Source organism: Aotus nancymaae, unplaced genomic scaffold (assembly GCF_030222135.1).
Source record: "Aotus nancymaae isolate 86718 unplaced genomic scaffold, 86718_ANA_hifiasm-v0.15.2.pri h1tg000076l, whole genome shotgun sequence".
NCBI classification, from domain to species: domain Eukaryota; kingdom Metazoa; phylum Chordata; class Mammalia; order Primates; family Aotidae; genus Aotus; species Aotus nancymaae.
Genome location: NW_026988491.1, coordinates 607800 through 631142, shown reverse-complemented (window position 1 = coordinate 631142; position 23343 = coordinate 607800). Strand labels below are relative to the sequence as shown.

The following is a 23343-nucleotide window of genomic DNA, read 5'->3' as shown; positions in this document are numbered from 1 at the left end:
TGCTTAGTGAATATTAATTGAATTATAATTAATTATGAAATGGGCGACACCGAAAGGGCTCCTAAACTGCTTTTCATTAACTAATCAACTAAAATGTTTGACTTAGTATATGTTGCTGCACCAGGCACTGTAGTGGGCACCAGAGTTATAATGATGACAGGGATAGACATGAGCTCTGTCCCCGAAGAGTCTGGTCTAGAGGAGACCAACGTTACATAGCTAATGACTTCATCAGGGCTGAGATGAGGGCTATGAGGGAAATGTCAGGACTCTTTGAAAGAGAAGGGGACTTCTACAGGACCATTCACACAATACCTACTGTGCAGAATGAGTCTGTCAACTGTCCTCACCTTCAAGTCTCTGTAAACAACAAATCGATTGTGCATGTGTTCCAGACCCAGAATGATCTCCGTGGCATAAAACCGCATCTCCTTCTCAGAGAACACCCCATGCTGTGAAAGGTGGTAGTGCAAATCGCCCCCTGGAATCAGATTCAGAACTTCATTCAAAGCATGTCAATTTAAAGGAAACAAAAATCATTGTTATCCTACATAGTCAGGACTCAGCAGGAAAAGGGAAACTGCTTCTGCTTTGTCTACATACCTATCTTTGATTCCTGTAGTTTAGCAACAACTTAAATATTATAGAGAAAACTTAAAGGTGAGAAGACTTAAATGCGCTGACAGGAAGGACAAGATGGCAAAACCAAGCCACCATTCTCAGGCTGGCAGCTCAGCTCATGGTTCCGCCATCAGAAGCTGGGACTAGCTAATCTGCTTTGATTACTTAAACCCTGGTAAATGAATCAACCCATGGAGTGATCCAACAGACAGTTTAGCAACTGGCTCTATGGATAGACAAAAAACAAGCAAACAAACAAAAAAACTAGGCTGGGCACAGTGGCTCACACCTGTAATCCCAGTACTCTGGGAGACCAAGGTGGGTGGATCACTTGAGGTCAGGAGTTCAAGACCAGCCTGGCCAACATGGTGAAACCCTGTCTCTACTAAAAATACAAAAATTAGCTGGATATGGGGGTGCACACCTGTAACCCCAGCTACGTGGAAGGCTGAGGCAGGAAAATTACTTGAACCTGAAAGGCGGAGACTGTAGTGAGCCAAGACTGCACCACTGCACTCCAGCCTGGGCGACAGAGACTCCATCTCAAAAACAACAGCAACAAAACTCATCATGTAGACAGATATTTGACAAAACAAATACAGTAAAATTTTAACTAATAAAAAAATCCAGGCGGTGGGTATCCCCAGGAAAATTCTTTCAATGTTGCTATCTGCTTGAAATTTTTCATAATAAAATGCTGCAGAAAGGAAATAATCAGATGGCCTCAAATTACAGAGACGGAGAATGCCATCAACAGGGTAAGGGAATGATTTTATAAAACACAGGGAAAAAGCCTCTATTGATTTATAAAACCAAGCGGGTGTGTCCAACTTTATTACCCTTGCTTTTGCAAGCATACTTCTCTCTCCATACACATATTTCTGTATAACCACTACCATATCAAGATGGAAAAGGTGCCCAGCTTCTCAAAAGCTCCCCCACCACTATGCCCTTTCAGTCAAGACCTTACCCTCCAGCCCCAGTCACACAAAGGTCACTCTTCAGCCCTCTCTCCCCATCCATTAGTTTTGCCTGTTTTGACAGTCACACAAGCAGGGTCGCCTAGGGTAGATGCTGCTGTGTCTGGCTTCTTTTGCTCATTATTATGTCTGTGAAAATCCTTCATGTTTTGGGGTAGATCTGGTTTTAAATCAAACACTCGAAACATAATAAAACTTCAAGTGAACTTAAAAAAAAACAACTAGGCATGTGAGTTGTGAATTGTATGCCTTTTTATTTCAGTTATTACTAAAAATACTTTAGATATATACCATGACACTTTCTAGTATCAGAAAGCTGCTTTTCCAGCTGAACGTTTTCCAGCATTTTCAAAATCATCATCCACGGTTTAAAAGATCAATGTACAGTACTGCAGATTTAGAAGAGAAGGTGCAGAAGACTGGGCTAAAATCTGTACTTGGCCCAAAGTCAGTCCTTCAAAGCTGGTTTTTAAATACATTTCTATCTTTGGCCTATATTCTTATGAGGTATTTCATTCCTAAAAGTTGAGGGCCAGGAAATAGCTAATTAAAGATCTAGGCCAGCTGCATTCCAGAAAATCAAGTTTCACTGTAAGTATTTTATGAAAATCTTTTCTAGAAAATCCAACTTCATAGGAAGCGACTGGGAGGCCCAGAAGGACATCACAGTCAAAATTTAAAAACAAATTTTCAGTGAAGATCAAAGGGTAAAAGATTTCTTCAAATTTCAGAGGGAACCTAATTACCTGAAAGACCCACATTGCCAGTATGCCTAGATTTAATGCATGCTAAGATTTAACATCATGGCAAAGTCTTTCAAGGTATTCAGACTTTCAAAGTTTTGCTTACCGTTCATCAGATCCAGGATGAAGCAGAGTTTATCTGGGGTATGGAAGGCATAGGTCATACATACAATGAAAGGACAATCCTAGAGTGAAAAAAAAAAAAAACGGTTTATACGAAGAGCACAAGCTGCCTAGAAAGCACATCTATTACCAAACACCATGCTATATATTTTTTAATTATTTTTTAATTGCCATGTTGCAATTGTACATATTCATGGTGTACAGTTTGATGTTTTGACACATATCTATGTTGTATAATGATCTAATCAGGGTAGTTAGTGTAGCCATCTCTTCACACATTTATCATTTCTTTGTGGTGAGAACCTTCAAAAGCCTCTCTTCTTACTATTTTGTAATATACAATACACGCTGTGGGTTTTTATCCAAACTGCTACCCCATGCATTGAGCACCGACAACTACATGGTAATTTTAAAAGTCACAGTAAAATGGAGCTGGTTACATATTAAAATGCATAGAGACACAACATTAATAATTGGAGCAGATGACCTTGAAGGTCCTTTCTCGCTTGGATTCAATCATGTCTCTATTCTAATTATATCCTCTTCAAAATGCTAGATACAGAAACACATCACTATCTGCCAGCTTTTTTGCTGGTCAACATTTTGGTTCTGGCTATTCAAATATCCATTTCAATCTCTGCTTCTGGAGTTGATGGAATCATAGCATGGGTTGGGGAGGGAGAAATGTTATTTGTGGTGGTGTTTTGAAACACTAAGAATAAAAATGGAATTAAATTAGCTTTTGAAAGTGGAAAACTATTATCATGATCAAGGATTGAATAACTCAATTGTAAAGATTTCAATGTTCCCCTAATTAATCTATAGATGCCATGCAATCTTAACTGAAATGAAAATTGACAAGCTGGACTCTAAAATATATGTAAATAAAAATGTTAAGAAAAGTTCCAATATTCTTGAATATAAACAAAGCTGGAAAATGTACAGGACCAGATATTAAGACTTATTTGAAAGCAACAGTAATTCAGACAGTGGTATTAGCCCAAGGACAGACAAGAAAACCAACAAAATGGAAAAGGGAATCCAAAATAGACCCAAACATAAATGGTCACTTGATTTGTTATTAAGGTGATACGACAGGAACTGTGGAAAGGATGGCCTATTCCATCAATGGTATTGGAGCAACTGAACATCTGTACAATAAAATATGAACCTTGACCCCTACCTCACACCATACACTAAAGCCACTTCCAACTGATGTACATCTAAGTGTGAAAGATAAAATGACAAAGCTTCCAGAAGAAAACAAAAGAGAGTATCTTCATGATCTTAGGGTAAGTAAAGATTTCTTAGGCCACAAAAGGCAGTAACAATAAAAATGTTAATAAATTAGACTAAAATAAAATTAAGAACTTCGGTTCATCAGAGGATACCGTTAAGAGAGTAAAAAGACAAGCCACAGGATGGGAGAAAATATATGCAGCCAATAAATACACAAAGGACTCATATCTAGAATCTATAAAGAACTTTAAAAAATCAACTTAAAAAAGTCAACCAACCCCCCCCCAAAAAAAGGCAAAAAAAAAAAAATAGCCACTTCCCGTAAGAGGATATCAAATAGCCCACAAGCTAACAAACAGATGCTCAACCTCGATGTCTCCAAAGTAATACAAATTAAAACTATAACATGCTATCCCTAAAACCCACGAGAACAGCTAAAATGAAAAACACTGATGATACTGAGTGTTGGGAAGATATAGAGTGAATAGAATTTTCATATATGGCCACTGGAAGTCTAACAGTGAGTGGTGCAACCACTTTAGCAACCCATTTAGTGGTATCTACCAAGGCTGAGTGTCACTTGCAAACCTTCTGACTCAGTGATTTCACTCCCAGGTAGACACCTAACAGCAATCTGTACTTATGTGCACCCAGATACCTGCACAAGAATGTACAAAACAGCATCATTCAACAGAGCACAAGTCAGGAAATAACCCCAATGTCTACCAACAATAGAATGAATAACTAAAGTGTAGTTCGGTATATTTACATACTAGAATACTATAGGAGCATAGATCAGCAAATGTTTTCTGCAAAGCGCTAAAGGGTAAATATTTTAGGCCTTGCAGGCCACATACAGTCTCTGTCATCTATTCTTCTTTGCTTATTTTCTTTACAATCCTTTAAAATGTAAAAGCCATTCTTAGGTCATGGGCTGTACAAAATAAGGCCAAGCTAGCCTTGGCCCCAGCCACACCTGGCCTTTCTGACCTCTGCTACACAGTTCCAGGAGGGAGTTACTGCCGTGGGCAACACCACGGATGAATCTCATAAGTGGCATGGAGTGAGGGAAGCCAGACACAAAAGAGCACATTTATAAAGTTCAAACACAATTCACAAAGCTACATTACGCTGTTAGAAATCTGGACAGTAGCTAAGTTGGGCATGGGGTTAGTGACTGAGAGGGGCACAAAGAGAGTTCTAGAATACTGGTAACTTTCCATCTCTTGATCTGGGTGCCAGAGATGTGTGTATTCCCTTATAAAGGCTCATCAGTGCTATGCTAGATCTATTAGCTCTCTTTAGATCTATTTTATCTATGAAATCCACTTAGATTCCTTATATACAGTGTATACTTGTCACTAAACTGATTGCGTTTTTAAAATGGCCTAGATGATCTATATCCTTTCTTTTTTAACCAAAAACTTATTAAGTTCCAAAGAAAATGTTCAAATTTCAACAGAATCTGTAAACAGAATTTGCATTGGTAAAGCCTATTAAGGTATATGGATAAGTCGGAGTTAACACATCTGTAATCCCAGCACTTTGGGAGGCCAAGGCACGTGGATCACCTGAGGTCAGGAGTTCAAGATCAGCTTGGCCAATATGGCAAAATCCTGCCTCTACTAAAAATACAAAAAATTAGCTGAGTGTGGTGGCAGACGCCTGTAATCCCAGCGACTTGGGAGGATAAGGCAGGAGAATTGCTTGAATCCCCGGGAGGCAGAGGCTGTGGTGAGCTGAGATCATGCCACTGCACTCCAGCCTGGGCAACAAGAGCAAAACTCCATCTCAAAAAAAAAAAAAAATTCTTCTATACTAAAGATTCATAAACTTGAATCCAATTTCCATAAATCTTCTAGAGAAAATTACTCCAAGATGAATTATAAAATTCATTTTGTGGTTAGTTTTCCTTAGGGTTTTGTTGAGATGGTATTAGTATTTACTGATTTCAAGATTTATTTTGCTCTAAATAAGTAAAATAATGGGTGCTATCCTTTTACCATCAAAGCCCTGTGGCCTTTCCAGTTGGTTCCAAGCTCCATCCTGCTTGGAACCCACCCACCTACATGTCACCAGACCTCTCTAAGAGCCTTTTGAGGATGGCTGGGTTGTTCTGCTCCAAATATCACACTCCTTCCTTTATGGGACTCCCCATACATTCTTGTTCCTGATCTGGTGAGCAATTCATCTGCAGAGCAGAGAAGCAGGTAGACCCTGAATTGGGTAAAGCCAGGGTCTTTCCCAGCTTGAGCTGGCAATGGCACCTGCTTCACCCCAGGGACAGGTAGACCCTTCCAAAGGGGATTTCTGAACATGACTGTATATGATCCTTCTAATGATAACCCTCAGAAAGCAGCAAAAGGATAAAGCCTCCTTAAGATATTATGTTATTAAGATGGGACATGAACATTATTTTTTATTTTTCATTATATTTTTTGAGACAGAGTCCCCCTCTGTCACTCAGGCTAGAGTGCAGCAGTGTAATCTTGGCTCACTGCAACCTGTCTCCCAGGTTCACGCAATTCTCCTGCCTCAGTCTCCCGAGTAGCTGGGACTACAGGCACACACCACCACACCCGGCTAATTTTTTGTTTTTTTTGTTGTTGTTTTTTTTTAGTAGAGATGAGGTTTTACCATGTTGCCCAGGCTGGTCTCGAACTCCTGAGCTCAAGCAATTTGCTTGCCTCAGCCTCCCAAAGTGCTGAGATTACTGGTGTGAGCAACTACACCTGGCCAGAACATGAATTTTAGATCTCTGATCAAGGCTATCCAAGTAGGCGGGCTCTTTAAAAATAAATCACCTGGTCTGACCTCTATTTTAAAGACAAGGAAACTAAGGCTCCCTCAAAATGGGAAATGACTTGCTTGAGATCACAAAGCAATTTGGTAGCCAGCCAAGATTCAAATCCCAAGTCTCCTGACCCTCTCCAGAGTTCTCTCTGGATTATGCTTAACATAGTTTCTGGCTAGGCGTGGTAGCTCACATCTGTAATCCCAGGACTTTGAGGCCAAGGCAGGTGGATCAAGAGGTCAGGAGTTCAAGACCAGACTGGGCAAGATGGTGAAACCCTGTCTCTACTAAAAATATAAAAATTAGCCAGGTGTGGTGGCAGGTGCCTGTAATCCCAGCTACTTGAGAGACTGAGGCAGAGAACTGCTTGAATCTAGAAGGCAGAGGTTGTTGCTGTGAGCCGAGATCGTGTCACTGTGCTTCAGCCTAGGCAACAGAGAGAGACTTCATCTAAAAAAAAGAATTTACTATTTTTTCTAGCCAACACTCAAAAATAGAGCCCCTCTCTCCCAGCCTCCATGGGAGGGTAGAAGTCTGGCTTGGATAAGTCCCAGTTAGCAAACCCAGATGGGTCCCATATAGACCACGTCACTTTCTGCATTGTAAAATTCTTCACTTCTTTGACTCTGCTCCAGCCCCCAGTGCACTCCACCGGCCTCTGTCCCTTTAAAACATCCAGTCACCTCTGCAGAAGTCAGAATGGAGCTCTGCTATTTCTCTTACTGTCTAGTCATTACCAAATAAATGCTGTTTTCACCACTTTAATGTCCAGCTATATTTATCTTTGACTCAATGTAAAAAAAAGCATGCAGGTGAAGGAATCAGATTTGATTATCTCTACAGAAATCAGTGACTGCAACCCTCATCTCTTGGGGTGCTGAACAGACACTATAATGGGTTTCATGTGGAGTCCAGGACACAACCAAATACTGACCAATATGAAAAAATAAGTGGCAATTTAATGAATCGTAGGATATAGTTCCAAGGATAATTATAGATAAGAGGACCTGCCTTGATTACAAGTCAGTGGTAAATAAAAGTAGATTTTTAGAAGCAGACCCTTAAGTGAAACTCTTGAGCAAGGAACTGTCTTCTTTGACGTCCTACCAAAAGTCAACAAAATAGCTTACATTTTGCAGGAACTTGCCATAAAAAAAAACTGTGATTAAAAAGGACCATGAAGTCGTTGTTTAAGAAAATCCTCCAGACTGCAGTCAGAGCAATCTTTGTGAACTGCAAGGCTGATGATGGTCGTTCTCTAGTTAAAGCACTCGGTTTCTAAGTACGGTCAGGTCATTTAGGCTCCTCAAGGTCAGCCTGCAATGGCCTTCATGGTCTGGCCTGGCTGTCATGTCTCTCTCCAGCTTTGTCTTGTCCTACTCCCCCGACCACTGCAGACCCTGGCCCCGCATCTGACTCCCTCAACCTCACGTGCCTGGGCTCAGACATGCACTGACTCCTCCCCTGGTAACCCCCAACTTCAGAAGGGCATTCGCTGACCCCATTTCCACCGTGGGAAAGGCCTTCCGAGCACCACGTGCCTGTCTTCCATGGCTCTTGCCACATGCCCCGGTTGCCCATACATTTCCGTCATCATTTGGATAATACCATCCTTTCCCTTTCCATGCGGCTTTATAAGAACTAAGAACTGGGACCACAGTCAGGGTTTGGGAGCCCCAGCTGGCAGCAGAGTGCCTGGTTCAACCTAGACACTCAAAGTGGTTCAAGGAATGAATGAGTCACGCTTTGGGGAGACTAAATGATTGACTGGGTGAATTGCTGACTGCTCTTCCCAGCTGCTGACACGCTTATGCTGGTTCTAGAACATGCATATTTCCTTTTTGCCATCTAAGAATTACAGAAGAAAACCGGGAACAGTACTCCCTACTGTCTTTTGAGGGGATGGGGAGGAATACTCAAGTTGAGATTAAAAAAAAAAGCAAACTTCCAGTAAAAAGAAAACTGGTGAGCGAACACATTTCAGTTACATATCCACAATACAGGAAACCCTGCCGATACAAGCTGATCAAAAAGCTTTACCTAATGAGGGGATTTTAAACTAAATTTTACTAAAAACTATAGAAAGTATCCCTTCATTAGCAAAAACAATTCCAAATAACTTTACTATAATTATTTTAGTTCAATTATGCATTTATAAATTTTAAAAAATACCATATAGTTTTGATACTTGAATAAAATACAAATAATTCTTTTAAATTAGTTTAAAGTGGTAGCCCAAAACAACCCTAATTTTTTAATTTACTCTCTTAGGGTTACACCAGTGAGAAACTACTAGTCAAATCAATATAAAAATGCTACATGAAAACTATACTTACATTCCTCCGACATCAAAACATTTTTTTTCTACAGGCTTTCTTGAGAATAAATATCCAAAACTTTGAGACAACTCATTGAAAATTAGTATTTTAATAACCATTTAAAATCTTCATCCAGTACTCACATCCATGTTTGAAATTTAGGATACAGACATTTACAATAGAAATTAGAAGCCAGTGCCATTCACACTGATTTCCATAGAGTATTCAAGATGCTTGGTTTCCATTCTAATCAGTTACAAACTTGGTCATGCCCCCAAAGCAACTCTTATTTGAAATGCTTAATACCCATACAATGGGAGGTCAGGGCACATAATTAGAAATGATTTATGGCTATGGGGTTTCCATTTGTTACAACTCAGCTACATTATGCTATTCTTATGGTTCAATACCAAATGCCTCTTCTAGAAATACTTAAAACTAATGATAGAATAATACAAACCATACTACAATAAATATAGGTGACAAATGAAAAAAACATACAGTCTATAAAGTGATGATAAAAGGAGCACTGGCCAAAAAGTCTAGACATTTGGGGAAGGAAATTAACCTCTCTGGGTCTCAGGTTCCTTGCTCAGCAGTTGAAAGGGATTCTTTCATTAGCAACTAAAATTTGATTCTTTCAGAATCTTTTGGTGAAGACCTTCTTTAGAATCCAGCCATGAGATCTGGAAGTCCCTCCCATCTCTCACTGAATATAAACCTTCCTGGCTGGAGTATTTACAGTTTCATTCATATGTGGGCTACACAGTCAGAGTCTGGCCCCTCCACGCTCACCCCATGCCTCTCCCTCTCTGTCCTGACTCCCTAGCCCACTCTGAACTCCGGATCACAGCCATGCCAGTGCACACATGCAGGAACAGGGTTCTGGGAGGACGGGTGTTTTGGATGTGTCTTCACATACACTGGTATCTGTACAGATAAACAAAAGCTGAGGTTTTCATCTTGGGTAATACCAATAACAGAAAAAGAATCAGGCCAAGGCGGGTGGATCACAAGGTCAAGAGATCTGGCCAACACGGTGAAACCCCGTCTCTACTAAAAATAGAAAAATTAGCCAGGTGTAATGGTGCACGCCTGTAGTCCCAGCTACTCGGGAGGCTAAGGCAGAAAAATTGCTTGAACCTGGGAGGTGGAGGTTGCAGTGAGCCAAGGTCACACCACTGCACTCCAGCCTGGTGACAGAGCAAGACTCCATCAATGAATGAATGAATGAATGAATGAATGAAATCAGAACGGGCAGCTAGCAAGTCAAGAAGATGTAGGGTAAAAGTGGTGTCACACATGTTGAGCTAAAAATGATAGCTTAATACACAAAGAAAGTGTCCAATGAGTAGAAATATGGTGCTGGAAATGGAAAGGCTGATAAACAGAGTATCAGCTAGTGAGAGGCAGGTAAGGTCACCTTCCAGCGAAACACTGACTAGGGAGCATCTCAAAAGGACAATTCAGATGTGACTTCCTCTCTCTTTGCTTCTGAAGGACAGAAGCTACTTTTCTCTTACTTTTCCTCTCTAGGCTAGTCCCTCTTGTCAGTTGTTTAGTCCATTCTTGACTATATTCCAGTGATTTTTTTGTTGTTGTTATAGTTACTTTCTGCCATCTCCACTACCATATACTGCAAAGAAGGAAGTCAAGGACAAATACATGGGCACTGAAGGGAGAAGCCATGGGTGTGCATAATGGAGGTTGCTGGTGTTCTTCTAACTTGCAAAATCAAATAAAGAGATACTATCAGATTCCAACCCACCCAAGAACTCGCTGGCCTTGTCATCAGCTAGAAGAAAACATAATAAATCATCCTACTATAAAACAAACAAACAACATTTTTAAAAGAAATGCTGGAAATTGAATACTTACCCCTGTGCTGACAAGAGACAACATGATTCTTTCATTTAAGGCTAATGTTTCTCCTTGTTTCATTTTGATCCTCTTCTTATCTAAGCATTTCATTGCATACCTAGAAACATAAATTTATTGAAAAATCTATGCCATAAATATATCTAGACTAATTCAAACAATACATGTCATACTGGGGAAAGTTTCTAAACCCCATGTGTAAAAGAAACAGAGTCATACCCAAGCGCCATGCAAGCAATATTTTCACTTTGCATGTATTGTGAAAACAAAAACAAGCAATACTTAAGATATTTGTATCATTTGATGGATAGAAGTCCCAGTTAAATACATAATAAAGTAGATAGACATTAATAAATGTTATTATGACTGATAATGGGGGCACATGTATGTATTTAGCAGCTAGGAACTGTGAATTCAGCAGGGGTCAATTTTTATGAGTTTGCAGAGGTTAAGAATCTAAAACAGTGATGATCAACAAAACGGAAAGGGAAGGCATGGATTCAAAACAGCATGTCCTAAAATGCTATTTTATTGATTTATGTTTAATTTTGATATTTAAGTTATGACATTTTAAATAATACAAAGAATCAATGAGATTTTTCTACTATCATTGATGAAAATCAATTGAGGAGAACCAATCGGCAATTTAAGATTTTCAAAAACCTGGAACGAACTCCTATTAAGAAAATATAGACAAGTTAGGTGGCATAATCTATTGAAAACAGGAAGCTTTTTTGGTAGGACAACAGAAGGCTAAAAGGGAATTCTTGCAAGTGTTTTCACACGTTTCACAGGCTGAAAGTTCTTGTGTATAATTATAAATTCCCAGTTGATGGACTACTTCCTTTGGCCCAAATATGCAGCATGGACACAGTCTCAGTATAATAGGATGCAGAAAATCTACTTTTTTCTTGTTGATCATAACTTATCATGTTTAAGTCATATAAAAACAGAGATAAATGTTCAAATTTGGTGTTGTATCCACTTTGCTATTTCTTACAGCAAATCAATTGACAAGACATTAATTTGCTTACATGTGGGATCCCATATTAAAAACACATGAAGCAATGTGTTCTTTAAATATCTTATTTTTATTTAAAAGACTTTTCAAAATGTTTTACACTACCTGTATCACCACTCTCTTCCATAGTGGAGTTTCTTTTCTTTTTTTCTTAAGAGATGGGGTCTCATTCTGTCACCCAGGCTAGAGTGCAGTGGTAAGATCATACCTCATTACGGCCTCAAACTCCTGGGCTCAAGCAATCTTCCCACCTCAGTCTCCAGACTAGCTGGAGCATAGCTGGGACTACAGGCACCTGCCATCACACCCAGTTAATTTAAAAAATATTTTTAGAGATGAGAGTCTCATTATGTTGCCCAGGCTGGTCTTGAACTCCTGTCCTCAAGCAATCCTCCTATCTCAGCCTCCTCAATAGCTGGAATTACAGGCATGAGCCACTGCACCTGGTGGTTTTTAATAAAACCTTTCGATTGCAGACCAAAGAAGATAACCACAGGCCTCGGGCCTCTGGGAAGCAAGTGCATTCTTGGGCCTCTGTTTAGAAGGTATGAAAGAGCTATCTAAACAGGCTCCTAGGGGTGCATGCGGTGGTTCACCCATGGGCTCACAGGGCCAGTGCACATGCAACTGGCAGCCTGGTGACAAGAATAGATATAAGTCAGGCTTCATAGACCTTAAGACTTGACCACTTTCTAGCTATATGGCTCCTGAGAAGTGTCTACACTTGATCTATAAAATAGAAGAGTATTTACTATCCACTGGCTGTTTTTGAAAGTTATGTGAAATAGTAAATGTGTACAAAGAGATAAGTTGATATTATTTTCTTCTATAACATCAAGTGTCTGACTAGATTTTCTAAATACAATGATGAAGCAAAACTAGCAGAAATTAGTGAACTGTGCCAAGCAGCGAGCAGAGTATATCGTTTAGGATCAGAGTCTACTGTACAACTACAGAATGGGAAAGAATTCTTCCATGAGAAAGTGACCAGGGCTGTAGAGGACTGCATTTCAGTACACTCTTACTTCCTAGTACTCACCACACAGTAAGCAGCCTTCCGAAAGCCTGCCCACGTCTAATCTCATTTGTTTCTCACAACAAGGCACTTTTACTATTCCTACTTTGTAGACCAGGATATGGAGGCATAGAGAGGTCTCAAACTTTGTCCAAGGCAAAAAGTGTGGAGGAAGAACTTCACATAGCAGGTGTGATGCCAGGAGCCTTACTCTGGATCCCTAGGCTACACTGCCTGGGAACAACCCCAGACTTTAAACTCCTGAGTGCCGGGCATCAGGCTCACCCTGCCCAGGCCCCCAAAGCAGAAAGACGACCAATGTGTACAAATGAACAAAGGTAAATTTCAGTCCCCAAAAAACGTATCAGCCATTGGACCTGTCTCAGAATGGAAAGGACTGCTTGGGAAAGCCATCAGCTCCCAATCCCGGGAAGTGCCTGAGCAGAGGCTGACTAGAGGCAGGCACTGAATTAGGGGGCCACAAGCACCCCTTCTCCCACCGACTCAATTACTTTATAACCAAGCCTCACACACTACGCTACTCCACCATGCCCGCTGCTCTAACACGCCTGGCACTTAACCAAACATGTAGTTCTGGGTCTATCAAATCATTATTTTTCCATTCTCTTTCACTCTCGGAAATATGTCTTAAACTACTTTTGTTAAAAAAGTATATTTCCCCCCCGCACTTAAGAATAACACCATTTACTTTCCGGAAGACCCTTCTACCCAGCTCAGATGCACTTAGTTTCCGAATGCTGACCTGCCAGGAAAAAAGTGACCAAGGTGAGCGAGGGAGCCCACGATCAGTGATCACTGTCTGCAGGGCTTCCTCCTCTTCACCACCCCAGCTACTGATCCAGGAAACCAGCATCTGAAATGCCACCACTGCCTACACTTAATCATCGGTGAGTCTTTATTTAAAAGAGAATGTTTCTCTTTTGCAAAGTGAACAATTCTTTGTCATATGATCTGATGGGCAGGCTGAACATAGCATGCCATGGTTGTCAAGAATCCCTTCTAGTTCACCTCTGGATCCCTGGACCCACATCCATACCATGGTGGGCACAGGATACAAGATTATGGTTTAACTTCCCATTTCGCCCTAAGAGGTGGAGGTTCCAGCTTATTCATTCACTGCACTTCACAAAACACAGCCTATTTCTTTTGGAGGTAAAGTACTATGAAAGAAATGTCATAGGCTTCCACATTTCTCTACAGGAATTTTCTTTTAGTGCGAATATTAAAATCTTAATAGTGCCAGTAAAACATATGAGTGCTGAAAGCTTACATTTTTCCAGTGTCTGCTTTCCTGCAACCATAAACTTCCCCGAATCCTCCTCGTCCAATAATCCTATGCACGCTGAACTCATTCATGGTCAACTGGGAGATCCAAACACAAAATGAAAACTTAAGATTACATAAAACTATAGTGTTAGAAAGATTTTTTTCATGCAAAACACAGACAGTAATTAAAATAGCAATCTGACTTAGGGATCTACCCTTTTCATGACTGATTATTTAAGGTGAAGGATGAGATGCCCCGGGGTGGCAAGACTTTTAACAGCCTCCCTCAGCTCCACCTCCTGGGTACAGGAGGCACCAAATGGAGGCACAAGGGAAGATGTGGAGTGGAACCAACTAAGCCGAACTGTTTCTCCACTCTCACAAATCCCAGATTACAGTATGTAGACCTCGAAGACAAGTGAATGTGAAATGTCTAATCAAAATGAAAAGCAGCCTCAGCGACTCCAAAGCCTAATGTTTGGGTGCTATCCAATGTTTCCACGAACTGTCAAGAGTCGAAAAATGAGAGTCCATGTCAGAAGCAGCTACATGTTCGTAATACGAGGCCATATGATCCAGAAACCCAGCAGAGGAAGGCCACGTGAATTTGTTATTGATAACATCAGTGAATAGAGAGGACTCATGCTGGCCTTGTGAGCATGAAACAAGGCTAAATGTGAGTAAAGTACATACAGAGGCCGTATTCATAAACACTTGCCTTTAGTCAATAATATCTCAGTAAGGCCCCATTTCATCGTTAGATTTAATAGTGTTCAATGGTACAACGACAGACAGTGAATCTGACATTTCACGTGAGAAGCCGTAAGACAACAGCCAATATCTACTACTTTACATATCCTGGCAAATTAAGGGTATGATTCTTTAAGGGATCCCCCAAACGACCTTAAAATATCATATAGAAACCTGCATTTGGGTCACAGCCCTCATGTTTTGATTCTCAGAGTCCACAAGGGCACAGGGTCTCTCCTGAGGCAAAAGTGTATAAAAGACCCAGAGCAGATATAAGGAATTTTTAGAGTATGTGTTATTGCCTCTTGCTTCTAAGAAAAGGAGGTTAAAAATTTTAAAAAAATAAAGATAATTTCTTGGCCTTTTAGTGAAGATCAAGTATTTAAAAAAAAAAAAAAAAAAAAAAAAACTCTTCCAACAATACATTCAAGTAAAAATCTCAAAAAAAAAATAAAAATTCCAGTTGATGATTTTGCCCAATTGCAAGCCTATGTGAAGAGAGAATGTAAAACAGAAGGTAAGAAAGACTGTGCAAAGAAATGTGTGCATTTTAAAACTGCAATAAGGATGATGCAATAAGAATTACTGAAAATAAAAACTTAAAGATGAACCACTAAGATGATGTGTTAGAACATGGCTTGTATTGGAAGATTGCTTTCATCACTCTCGAAATGATTAAAAAGAAGACGAAGCCTTGGTATGATAAAAGATATCATCATTTGTATTATTACACCCAATTTGTATTATTACATCTACTAATAAGAAAAAGAAAAGGAACTTTATAAGAATGGCAGAAGGCAAGGACATGAAGGAGTTATATTAGTAAAAGATTTGTATTTTTACTACTATTTTTGTTAAAGAGTCAATTACTGCTTAAAATATCCTTTCTTACATAAACATATTCTCATATGAATATGAAAAAGAACTAAAGCTCCAGTTGTTTATAACAAAGCATGGGAGGGTGAATGCTTAGTATTTAAAGCTGTAAGACAGACATCTGTTTGGGCAGTGTACCCTCTGGGAGTATGTTCCAGAATAAAGTATTTTCTCATGAAGTTAAGCCAGAAGAAGTTTTTATTTAAAAGAAGAAAAAAAAGAAAAAGATGATACTCACATGGATATTCAATTCAACGTTTTTCCACTGACAAAATCTAGTGAACTTGTCACTAAAAGAGAATAAAATAATTACTCAAAAGTTAAATATTAAATTCACTGGATTTACAAAACACTGTAAGACAGATTAGAATGGCATTACTTGGATTGCTTCTCAAATAAAGTAAGTTTCTCAAACCTTTTTTCACAGTGCATTTGACAGGATTCATGGCTTTATTTCATGATTCAAATGAAAGATTTCATGCTTCTTCTTTACTTGTCATATGCTATGGTAACCATTTTTTTTTTTTTTTTTTTTTTTTGAGATGAAGTCTTACTCTGTTGCCCAGGCTGGAGTGCAGTGGTGTAATCCTAGCTCGCTAAAACCCTCAATTCCTAGGCTCAAGTGATCCTCCCACCTCAGCCTCCCAGGCAGCTAGGACTACAGGTACACAGCATGCACTTGGCTATTCTTCTTTAATTTTAATTTTTGTAGATACTGGGTGTTGCTATGTTGCACAGGCTGGTCTTGAGGTCCTACCTGCTGCCTCAGCCTCCCAAAGTCCTAGGATTACAGGGGCAAGCCACCACACCTGACCAACAGACCTTTTAAAAATAAGGATCTTTAACAAATATTTCTGAGGCTAATAATCAAATTAAAAATCAAAAGCATGGGAGTCCGAGGCAGGAGAATCGCTTGAACCCAGGAGGCAGAGGTTACAGTGAGCCGAGACCGTGCCACTGCACTCCAGCCTGGCGACAGAGTGAGACTCCGTCTCAAAAAAAAAAAAAAAAAAATCGAAAGCAGAGGAACAGTTGCAATTACAACAGCATCTTTATTTTCAATGAATCTAAAATGACTCACAAAGAGTTTTCACTGATCCTCCTGACATGTCTAATGAAGTTGGTAAATTAAAATTATATTTTGAGAGTTCCTAAGAGTTATTGCAACCTATTTTTTAAAAGCATGGTGCAATTAAAAGGCAAAACCACATTTGGGTGCACTCGGCATTTATAAACCTATGACTGGTCTTCGAAATGCGCTTGGTTTCTTGGGCTAGCTCACTCTCTCTCTTCTTACAGATTCTGGAGTCCAGAGCTGGTGATGGGGGATGGTAATCTGACATATTTTACAACTAGCTGAGGAGGGTTAACAAACAAGGAAGAGGGAAGTGCCCACATATTTTGCCCACTAAGAATGAATTTACTGTTATAAGTTCCTCTTTAGGAAGTACAGATGGCCCTGAGTATCTAGGCTCCGTCAGTCCTGTCTCCGTGGGGGTTATTTGAGTGCTATTCCCAATCAATGCCTGGTTACTGAGTGGGGCACTTTTGACAGGAGGGGAACTGTGGCAAAGGAAAGAGCTGGACAATTAAGGGCTTCAGGTAGCCAGAGCCCTTGCAGATGACTTAAAAGGATCTCAGAGAGAAGATCAGAGGTGAAAGACACAGAAATGCCTGGGAGGCAGTACGGGTGGGGCAGAATCAATGTTTTTAACTCTAATTCCTGACTCAGTGTTGTCCTGCTGAGCAACTGAACTTCACTGCCTGAATGAGGCTCAGAGCTCTCAACTAGAAGACAGAAAGCCTCCACTGTCCTCTCCAATTCGGCCTCGCCTGGAACTCAGCCCCGCAGCCCTGCCTGGACCTCAGGGAAGGTGGGGAGACATTGCACATGGCCCTGCATTGCTGATGGCCCCCTCTTTACTATCAGACCTATCAGACCCGGGTGGCCATGGAAACATCGCCTTTTCCGTGAGGCCCTTCACGTGCCCAGTCCCGATGAGGTCAAAGGCTACATGACCGTATGGATAGGGTCCCTGTGCTTTTCAAAATCAAAGCTCCAAACTTATCTCCTGACATGAATTTTGTTTTCTAATTTGATAAAAATTAACAAATCAACTTTAAAAATAATTTATTTAAATGATGCAAACAGCATCATTTGCATTTACTGTGAGGATATGAAATGACTGGCTCAATGAGTGAAAACCACGGTGTCTGTGAGCCTGGTTCCAAGTGAAAGGATGCATGGCGAAGTTATAAAATATCCACGGGAGAACCTCATCCCTGCTTTTAATTACCATCCCCCTCTCTCCCTTCTCCCCTGAGGATCACACAAAACGGGTTTACCCAAGAGTTGGGAAAGGTCAGATTTTACGACCAACAGCCACAGAGATGGCCCAGGACTTGGCTGCCACTCAGCCCTCAGCCAGCAGCCTACCCTCTCCATTTGATGCTGGCGCTTTTTGGCAAAGTTTCTGCTACTACTCAGAAGTGTGTAGTCATTTGTATGAATATTAGTTTCCCAACATACTGACTCTACTCCAGGATAAAATTATCTCTTGGACTCCAGAACTGCAACACAACTTTCTTTTTAATTGCTTTAGTTCTGTGAGTACATGGAGAAGGAAACTATAGTAAAGCAGCGTTTGTTCTTCAAGTGCAATTACGGAGCAGCTGCCGAAAGCTCCAGCGTGAGATATAATCATCATGCATATTGTCTAGAAATTAGCCAAGCTGATAAAGTCAAGTCAGCGTCAATGCAGTTTCTGTTTTACAAGGTCTGATTTCAGTGGTGTACTGTCACAGAGACATACTCAAAAAACTGAAGAACTGACCAGTCGGTGCCTGAAAAGCGTATGAGCTGGATGTTTTTATACATGTCATTAAAAAAACTACAGAACATTATATGATAAACATGTTCTATAGTCTGAGTAACCAAGGGGCATATTTATTAGGTATCTAATGATATATACGATCATAAACAGACATTGACCTCTGTCCTTAAATTCTATTACTACATAAGGAATCAAGTTCAGGCTTGTCCTACTTTGGGAGACATGATTCCAAAATCCAAGCAAATGAGTCGGATAAATTACAGTCAAGTTTGTATTATTAGCAAAAGTCTCCCAATAAGATACTTTTTGAAAATTGAGGTTCCTCAGTGTATTTATACTTTAGATCATATTGAAGCTAAGAAATTGAAGATCAAAGAGATGTTAAGATAGACAAACCCTAAAATTATAATGTAAAGTACTGAGGAAATAGTTTAATACAAAGCCTGGCACACTGTACACAGTCAATGAATATTTGCTGAATAATTAACACACATTTTAGGGACAGCATTTATGGCATAAAATGAGGTACGCATACACAGTAAAAACTTGTATATGTATGCATAAAGTTTCATACCTTTCCATAAATTTTTGAAAAATGTCACCTCGAAGGCTTTCACAAATTTCTTCTATGTATGGCTAGAAGAGATGGAAAAGAAATTCCACACTGAATGAATCAGAACGTATCAAAAAAACACAAACCAATGAGACTCAGGTTAAGTGAAATTCCCAATTATGCACTCCCCATGGCATCGTGCCTGGTACCTGCCCTTCTCTGTGTCTGTCTAACACTCACTAATGGATTCCTCAATATTTATCTACACCACTTGATGATACGAAGATGGAGAGGTCTGCCCTGTTTGCCACTGTATTCCTACTGTCTAATATGACTCCTGGCGAATCATAAACACTTGTTACATGAGCAGAGCTCGCTTCATGGGAGATGTGACTCAGAAAAGCCTGGTGCTGGGTTTAAAGCTCTGTTGTTGCCATTTTGAAATTCTTAATCACTTCTGTACGAGGAAAACTGCATTGTCACGTGGCACTGGGCCCCACAAGTTATGTGGCACATCTGGTAAGCTAGTAAAAGCATCTGCATTGAGTTTTTTAAACTCAAAGCTAATAGATCCATGGAGTTAAATTTTTTTTAATTAGCTGTTTTATTTCTTGATTTTCTATCTCTTAGAGTCATTAAGATAACCACAGGGGAGAGACGATCCGATCCCACACCTCATCTTGCATGTAAAGCTCCTGGACTGCAGGCAGCTGCACTCCCAAGGTCTTTGAGAAGGTCCATGGCTAAACTGGGGCTAAGGGCTCCTGGTTCACATGCACAGCGCTCGTCCCCTCATGGAGAACAACCACCATCTATTCAACTTCATGCCACTTTACCCATTACTGAATAAACAGCATCAGCTTTCCTTTTCCATGTGATGAACTTTTAAAATCAAGAAATATAAAAATACAAAGTGTCAATATGTCATGGGTCAGCCCAGAGTCAATCAGTTAGTTTTGGGAAACATTCTGGCACCCTCAGCTCACTGAATGATCCAAATTTAACCTTTTTAATGTCTTGACAGACCATCCTGAAAGTTTACAAAAAAAAAAAAAAAAGAAAAGAACAACTACATCATGGAACAGTACAAACCAAGCGACGAGAATAGGAAGTCTGCAGAAGCCACAGGAAGCAAACATGGGCTGGGAGGCAGCTGCAGTCCTTCTGGGAGCCTTGCTTCCTGCAAGCAGAAAGGATGCTAGCCTGGCGGGCAACCGGTGGTGGGGCGTGAGCCAGTCTATGCCAACTTGCAGAGCTATCCCTGTCCTGGGGAAAGCGCTAGAGCTAGTTGCAAAATCCACATGGACTTTGTCCCCTTCGTGGTAAAAGAGGAAGCTAAACTATCTCTCTCTGAAGTTCTTTCCAGCTCTGAAATCCTATGACCCCAGGAAACACACAACATCTCTCAGCCAAGTCCTTGACAAGCTTCCAGAGGTTCAAGAGATGAAATAGTTCACATGTTCAAAGATCTAAGAAAAGGCTACATTTATATATCACAGATTTTTCTATTTATAAAAACTATTGTGTCAATTAATATTTTTCTTTCATACTTGATCAAACATCCCTACTTTCTGCTAATAAAGTAAAAGACGAGTGTCACTGGGAATTCCTGACTACATAGAATATACCACGTGACCACTTTTCAACAGAGGGAACCATGACAGGCTTGCTAAGGAGTACAAAAGCCAGAGTGCAAGAGTGGGATCACGAGCAGACTTCTTCCCCTCTCTGATCCTCAGTTTCCTTAATCTGTAAAGGAGACAGTCGTATCTAAGTTGCAAGGCTGTCATGAGAATTTGACAAGATTAAGAATGCTGAGAGCTGAGCTCAGGACCCAGTGCATCTTAGGCACCCAAGCACAAGCCATGGCCCCTCCCAAGCCTGCCGCCAAAGGACCTATGTACTTACGTATCTCTAAAGACAATCTTACAACAAAAAGAATTTAATAAAAAGAATTTGTATTTACTTTAAGAACATTTATGTTTTACTATGAACTTCAACTGACTTTATTGGTTAATGTACCTCTCTGTGAACAGGACATTCAGACACATAACTTCTATTTATACTTTAGTCATTATGCTCTGAAAGTACATGAGACAGAATTGTACTGATACACTCTTTATTTTAATAAACTTCATAATATTTTCTTCACCTCTGAAACAAGAATAATACCCATTCTATATCCATTTAGCCAGAAAATTATTTTCACTAATTTTTTAATGAACAAATCAATAAAGTATTTTTTTAAAGATATATGAAAGAAATCGCTCCTAAATGAAAGTCTTTTGGAAAGTATGAAAAGAATCCTAGTGGTCTCTATATCTCAACTGGAACAATTTTTTTTCAATGTTATTTATGTTATAGTAGAAACTAAAACCAGATTTGTAAAACTCATGTATTATGAGGTATAGTTTAGCAATGCTAAATGTAATTGAGTATAAGGCTGTCTATGTACCACGACAAAGTCAGATGAAAACTGAAATTCTGACACTCAAATATCACAGAGACAGCAAAAAGCAGATATTCACATGGCACTTTCTGACTGTGAGACGTGTGATCCTAGGTAACGTTTGTGGAGCACAGTGATAGGCAGCCCCGTACAAAGCAACCCATGTGCCCCTTTCTCACTGAATCCTCACCTCCCTTTGAGGGAGAGCACAGGGTCATCTCCACCTTACAGATGAGAAAACTGAAGTTAGGAAGGTGTAGAAGCTTACCCGGTCCTCCAGCTATGGCCCTGGGATTCAAACCCTCATGTCAATGAATTTCAGAGCCTATAACCCAAGCTTATAACCCCCTACTATCCAGACAGCTATGACATTTATGAAAGTCCATCTAATCAATTATTGTCACAGAAAGGTATCAAACAATTTGTTGCTATCTAAACGAGCTGTCAAATCAATATTTGCTCTGCTGAATAATTAAATCCATTCAGCTTACCTCCCCTTAAATGACCAGGAAAAAGATGAGGTGATTATTTTCATCTATTAAAAGCACTATATTACTCAGTGACATTGTTTCCTATTCTTGTATCTCACAGAAACATGAAAAGCACTTTATTCATTTGAGAATCTGACTGGCCTTGTAAACCACTGCCATCTCTATAAAAAACACAGGATGGAAAAGGCTTTTGGGAGGAAGTGAAACCATTTCATCTAAAGAATGGCAAATATAGACCTATTAGTTGTGAATCTGATTTTCCAAGTCTTATCATCTAAACCTATATGACTGTATTGTGTTCAAGACATGAATAGCCAAGGTAAAATACAATTTCCCATGACTCAAAGATCACTCAAACATTTGCTCCTGTATCTTGAAAATAAAACGTATTTCCCGTAGAGGATAATCACAGCAAGTATCAACAGCCTGGCACTACAAAATAAATCTTGTCAAGTCTTTGCTCATCAGGTGCTGGAATATCAAATGGGAAAAAACTTTCTTCTCTGATGTCTTATCTTGACTGATTTCTAGAACATAATGTTACTACAAAGCTCTAGTGGCCTTTTTTCAGAAAAGGCTTTATGAAGCATGTTGGTAGAAGCACACTTTGCAAGGAGAAGGCAAGCGATAATAAACTCAAACTGTTCCATTAAAGCTCCAGATTAGAACACAGTCTTACAGAGCAAGTCCTCTGGTGTATTCCCACAGGCAAAAAGAATGTCACCACAGCCAAGTGTTAAACAAAGTTTATCTATGTATTTCGGAATGATTTTATCTTACCTGAAAAAGAGTTGATGTCACTTGCTTCTTGGATAAATGACTTTGCACGTGTTCTACAGCTTGCTTTGAGAAAGGCTATCAAAAGTCAAAAATAACATATTTTAATAAAATGTTAACAAACCTGTGTATGTTATATAATATCATGACAGATGAATTGAACACAGCAATTACTAAATAGTAACTATGGTAATTATATTAACATTCTTTAAAAATCTGTTGAGTATTTAGAGGCAATTCCAGCAAATGCTTGTTCCTCTGGGCATCCAGTTCTTAGATACATGCCCAGAAGAATGACCAGTGCAGGGTTTGACATTATGCAATTCCAGAAGGGTTCAAGAACACTCTGATAATAAAGGGCAAAGAATCCTATTATCAGGCCGAGTGCACTGGCTCATGCCTGTAATCCCAGCACTTTGGGAGGTCGAGGCAAGAGGATCACTTGAGCCCAGAAGTTCGAGATCAGCCTGGGTAACATAGTGGAACCTCATCTCCATAAAAATAACGAGCCGGGCATGGTGGTGTGCACCTGTAGTCCTAACTACTCTGGAGGCTGAAGTGGGAGGATTGCTTGGGTCCTAAATGCATACATCC

The 23343-nt window shown here is 39.9% G+C and overlaps 1 protein-coding gene across 1 annotated transcript in view; it reads right to left on the bottom strand.

Annotated features, from left to right (window-relative positions):
* GRK3 (G protein-coupled receptor kinase 3) overlaps positions 1 to 23343 on the bottom strand; it is a 163133-nt gene that overhangs the window by 41097 nt on the left and 98693 nt on the right. The window contains exons 5-11 of the mRNA XM_021666189.2: positions 22753 to 22827; positions 19054 to 19115; positions 15884 to 15935; positions 14024 to 14115; positions 10697 to 10796; positions 2451 to 2529; positions 351 to 481 (exon numbers count right to left, since the gene is read on the bottom strand). Of these exons, the coding sequence (XP_021521864.1) occupies positions 351 to 481; positions 2451 to 2529; positions 10697 to 10796; positions 14024 to 14115; positions 15884 to 15935; positions 19054 to 19115; positions 22753 to 22827 (591 nt within the window). The remainder of the gene's footprint in view (positions 1 to 350; positions 482 to 2450; positions 2530 to 10696; positions 10797 to 14023; positions 14116 to 15883; positions 15936 to 19053; positions 19116 to 22752; positions 22828 to 23343) is intronic.